Raw genomic sequence first — 5,119 nt, 5'->3', positions numbered from 1 at the left:
GTGCCCGCTGCGGGGCGAGGCAAGAGAGTCCTGAAATGAAGGCCCGGGTGACTCGTGGTCAGGAAAGTGCCTCCTGGCGGCACCTGCGTGGCGGCGGAGAGGGAGCTGTTGCTGTACGCCACCCCACCCCCATCTAAACCTAGAGCGCAGACTTCTTAGTTGTGACTGTTCTGCGGCGTCTCTTCTCTGTGTCGTGTCGCCTGGATCATGTGCGTGTGTTTTCATTTACCGCTGTGTTGCCCTGTGCCTTACCAGAAGGAGAAAAAAGAGAAGAAATCTAAACGCCATGACAAATCTCGGAAGAGAAAGACTCCGACGGATGAAAGCGATCAGTCGGAGGATGAGGTCGATTCCCCGAAACTCAAGAAATCGAGGAGTAAAGTCAAACAAAACGGTCATGCAAGAGAAGAAAGCCCGGAGAACACGAGATTATCTTCCTTAAACGTTAAATCCACCCACAAAAAGCAGCACAGTAATTCTAGTGAAACGTCAAGCGGAGACAGTGAGCAAGAGCAGGTAAAACTCACGATTGATTTAGTTGATGTGTTTAGCTTTCAACTTCTGCGTGGCATTGAGAGTAAATTTAGAACTGGTTACCTTTCCTTTGTTGCCAATCAATGGAAAGACTGCTGTAAGTTTTCAGGGTTTAAAACTACTTTAACTGACCCTTCTGTCGATTATTTGCAAAAATTTTAAATTGTGAAAGTCCTGAAGTTCTGGATGAGTGCACCATTGGTTCCTCGCTCCATCAGTCCTGTCCTGAGGTAGCTGTTGGCAGACAGACAGGCTGCAGTGAGATTGTGCTTTAATATGATTCAGCATCGTTAGATATGATTGTAAATGCCACAAATGCAGTTTAATTGATTTCTTTTTGGTATTATGAGTAGTTCCCTAGTGAAGTAAGAATTACTTGGTCTTCGCTAGTGGAAAATGTTTATTATGTTTTTAGGAATCTTCTCATTAAATAGTAGCTGCTAATGTGATAGGATAGTCCTTAATGTAATAAAATATCATGTTGTAGCAGTTTTGTAAATTTTTTTAGGCCTTTCTGTAAGACTACTTTGTCTGTTTGATTTAGGTTCTTTAAAATTGCTTGACACAAACCACTTGTTTTTTGTTGTACTGTTTGTTTTGAAAAATCTTTATACCTGTATGATCTGCCATTGCTTGGTTTTGTTTCTTGTTCCAACTGATGCCTCACAAAGCATCCCAGGTTTCCATGGTTACCGGGGTTAGCATTTCTTTCCTCAGGCTTAACACTGTGCTGTTAAAATATAAGGAGGGGATGCGTTACTAAGTAGGTACGTTTGATGCTCTACCTCATAATGTTCTTGTGGGGATCTGTAGATCGTGGTGCTGTGTTCTTTGGGAAGTAGGACGCAGGCTAGATATCAAACCTGATTCTTGCGTATCACAACTTAATCTTTTAGGCCATTGGTGATCATTTAAAATACAATGTTAAAACTTCCTTAAGAGTTTTCAGAGTTTAGTTTGGGTGTTTTGCATTTAGAGGGTTATGCTATTAGATATAAACCAGTCTTAATTACAGAACGCTTTTGTCTCACTTTGAAATATGGCAGTCAGTAAAACAAAGAAGGCTTTTCAGCTGCAGCGGTGATACTGTCACTGACGTACCCTTGGGTATGACACCAGTGCGTATTCTGTTACCTTGAATTTTCTGTTGGCCATATGATATTTCATGGAGTGGTACCTGATTTATTGTTTACCTGACAGGAGATGACTGAAGAACAGAAAGAGGGTGCTTTCTCCAATTTCCCTATTTCCAAAGGGACAGTTCAGCTTCTTCAAGGTAAGTTTCTTGGCCTGATGTGACTGCAGAAAGTAAAGTCCCTCTGTCCTGTGTTTTTCTGGTCAACGTATTAAATCACTGAGCTGTGAGGTGTGCTCTGCTTGTGCCTCTGAAAGCACAGATGCTATACAGAAGGCATATGGATTGCCTACTCTAAAAACGTCTTTGAACATAGACATTTCTGATTGCAGTACTTCCCAGTTCAGCCTTTACAGCAGAATTTTAAATTACATAAGCTCAAAAAACCAAATTCTCTGTGACAGTTTTTCAATTAGAAGTTTTTTCACAGTGAGTAAAGAAAACCCGATTATATTTGTATCTTCGATATTTATGTATGACTTAGTATGAATGAAGAGAAGACTAGAGTGGTTTTGACATGTCTTTTATTGGAAAGGAAGAGATTTTCATAGGTAGGTGGGGAAGTATTACATAAATAAAGCCACAGTACTTAAAGGCTTTCAGTAAAGGCTGGTAACTTCATCTGTCCCGGCTAGTACTATGTCTGGTGGTAAGATGAGGGAGAATAAAATGGACAGTCCCGGGGCACTCTTTATAGATGACCTCTGCGACTGAAGAAAGCAGTGGAGGGATGATATAGTCCTGACCAAATTTAGAGCTGATTGATAGAAGTTCTGCTTGTGATAACTTCCTCTGAAGAGTGTGCAAGAACACTTGTAAAACAACCGTATTAAGGAAATCTGTTGAAATTTGCACAGCTCGAGGAGTGACGTACCTGTTTCCCGTGCAAGTGAAGACCTTCAACCCAGTATATTCTGGAAAAGATGTAATTGCTCAAGCACGAACTGGAACAGGGAAAACATTCTCTTTTGCTATTCCCTTAATTGAAAAGCTTCAGGGAGACTCACAGGAAAGAAGAAGAGGCCGTCCACCAAAGGTAACTATACTTTGCTAGATGCTGATTTTGCTTTTTCGTACATCAGAATGATTCAGAGTTTTAACCTGCTGGAAAAGTTCTTCAAACTCGTGCCGGGGTAAGGTAACCCACATTAAAGACTCTTTGAAAGTTGTGTTTGTTGGGCTTTGCCTGCATCCTGTGCTGCCTCATATCCTCTGAAAGAGTAAAGAGCAAAGTAGTCCTACCTGCTTGTGAATTCCTTTTTCTGCTTACTGAGGGACTGAAGCCACCGTCGTTCAACATGTTCCTGTTTAATTTTGTCAGTCACCTTCTCTCTTCAGCCCCAGTGGTTACTGGGTGCTTATTTATCTCCCAGATTAGTAACAGATTAGTGACTTTTTCTGATTGATAAAAGCTGTCTACTTAAACGTGTTTATTTAAACATGTGAATAGTGGGAGGTTTTAAAAATAGTTTTCACCAGGACCGCCACTGGATATTGAAGCTTCTGCTCCAGAGAATGCAGGTGAATTATGAGCCGTTTCCGTTCTGCTGGGGAATACCACGTACGTTTTTTCACCAAATTCTTAGGATTCCCTCCAAAACTAGATAGGCCAAAGCTTATCATATTTCCATTAATAGTGGAATTTTTTTTTTATTTCATCTTGTCACCCACCTCACATATTACCTGAAACTCATTCCAAAACTAGGACTGATAGCTGTATTTCAGCCACCCCTCACGTTGGCTGGCTGGCTGACTGAGAACCCTGGCTCTAGATTTGGCACAGTCTTGTAGAGAAGGGAAAGTTTTCTTTGAGCAAGTCATAAGTCTTGAAATAAAAAAGATGCCAGGCCGCACTCTACCACAGTACACTTTTTTTTGTAACGTGTTTCACTGTTGAAAGCTGGATAACAGGATAAGGGTTTTGAGATTCCTTTCGTCAAGCCACTGATGCCATGTTTGAGAGCAGTACTGCAACTGCACTTTAAGTAGTTAAAACTCCTCGCTAGTAGCTTGTCCATCACCAGCGGTGAAGCCTGTATTTTGGAAGAGAAGATGACTCCTCGGTGGCTTCTGCAGAGATAGCAGCACAGGCTGCAGAATCATGCTGAACACCGGCTTTGCAAACTGAACATACATTTCCCTGAGTCACAGGGAAGCTGAGAGACAGTTGATAGCTTGCTCTTACACCTCCTTGTAGGACTGTGAAGCATTACCGAGCATATGTAAACCTCTCCTATTACCCAAACCCTGCAGTCTTAAACAGCATATGTATGTGTGGAAGAAAGCTTGGAGCTCATCTGTTCCAGAGCTGAAGTTAAATAAGGTTTAAGTACCTCCTGTCTATCTCATTTAAAGAGTTAGCCTGTCCTAAATGAGTATGTGCTGAAGGAGATCAGTGTTGTTGCAAGAGCCTTGCTCTAATTCTGCTTAAATAACTATTTAAACTAGATTGTTTTTGTTGTGTAAATGGTCAGACATAAATTAATGATAAGAAGTCGAGTGGTTTCTTGGCAGAAGCTGTGCTGGAAGAACATCTGTTTTTCTTCGGTCTAGGTACTAGTTCTTTGTCCAACGAGAGAGCTGGCAAACCAGGTTGCCAAAGATTTCAAGGATATCACGAGAAAGCTAACAGTAGCTTGTTTTTATGGAGGAACTCCTTATAACGGACAAAGTAAGTGACACTTCTCACTATTAACTGAAGTGGTGATTGATGGATGTATTTGAGAAATGCAGTTGGGTCCTTCCAAACACACGCTTTTCATTGAAGAGTATTCATGGGGAATTCAGTAGCTCAGAGTGTGTCTTCTAACGGTGAGAAATAACGGTAGCTCTTGATTATAGTCTTAGTGTTCCTTGTCTACTCATGTACTTAAGAGATTATGCTGTGTGTTACAGGGTATTTGGGTTTAGGTTCTTGTAAACATCTATGTTTTCCTCAAAAAAATGTTTAGTCTTAGAGCTGTGAGTGGTTGTGGGATTTTTCGTGTGATAGGGGATATCTAGAGGATTCATAAAGCAGAGAAGAATTTCTTTATTGAGACAGTATAATTCACCATCTTGCTGGCTGTAGACAGGACAAATGAAAGCAGGAACGAGAATAAGCTCTTTCATCAAGATATGTCTGGAGACATTAGGGATGATTTTTTTTTTTCCTCCTGCAGAATTTCAGGAAGGAGGTGATTGCAGTAATTTGCACAGTCAGATAAAGTTGGGTTTTTTTAAGTTTCCAGTTAAGGTAGACAATTTGGGAAGAGCTCGCTGTTTCTAAACTCTGTTAAAAGAAACTTTTTGTTTGCCACTTTATTTAAATCATGGGTAGAGGGAAGGGAGATGGAAAATCTTCTTCAGGAAGAGTAGTCGAACTTTTACCTTACCAGTTTTGTTTTGTTTTTTTTTCTTTTTCTTTGAGTTTTCTCTTCCTGTTCATCATTTGTTCTCACTTGTAGGGAA

The 5,119-nt window shown here is 40.7% G+C and overlaps 1 protein-coding gene across 1 annotated transcript in view; it reads left to right on the top strand.

Moving 5' to 3' along the window:
• Positions 1-255: 255 nt before the first annotated feature.
• The window catches only part of LOC104492423 (nucleolar RNA helicase 2-like), a gene marked incomplete at its 5' end in the record, with an annotated part of 13,046 nt that continues 8,182 nt past the window's right edge, over positions 256-5,119 (top strand). The window contains 4 exons of the mRNA XM_010134981.1: positions 256-516; positions 1,735-1,810; positions 2,527-2,705; positions 4,223-4,340. Coding sequence (XP_010133283.1) covers positions 256-516; positions 1,735-1,810; positions 2,527-2,705; positions 4,223-4,340 — 634 coding nt within the window. The remainder of the gene's footprint in view (positions 517-1,734; positions 1,811-2,526; positions 2,706-4,222; positions 4,341-5,119) is intronic.

This window comes from Buceros rhinoceros, unplaced genomic scaffold (genome assembly GCF_000710305.1).
Source record: "Buceros rhinoceros silvestris isolate BGI_N320 unplaced genomic scaffold, ASM71030v1 scaffold10314, whole genome shotgun sequence".
Lineage (NCBI taxonomy): Eukaryota > Metazoa > Chordata > Aves > Bucerotiformes > Bucerotidae > Buceros > Buceros rhinoceros.
The sequence above is the reverse complement of the archived record's forward strand: the minus strand, read 5'-3'. Positions and strand labels throughout refer to the sequence as shown.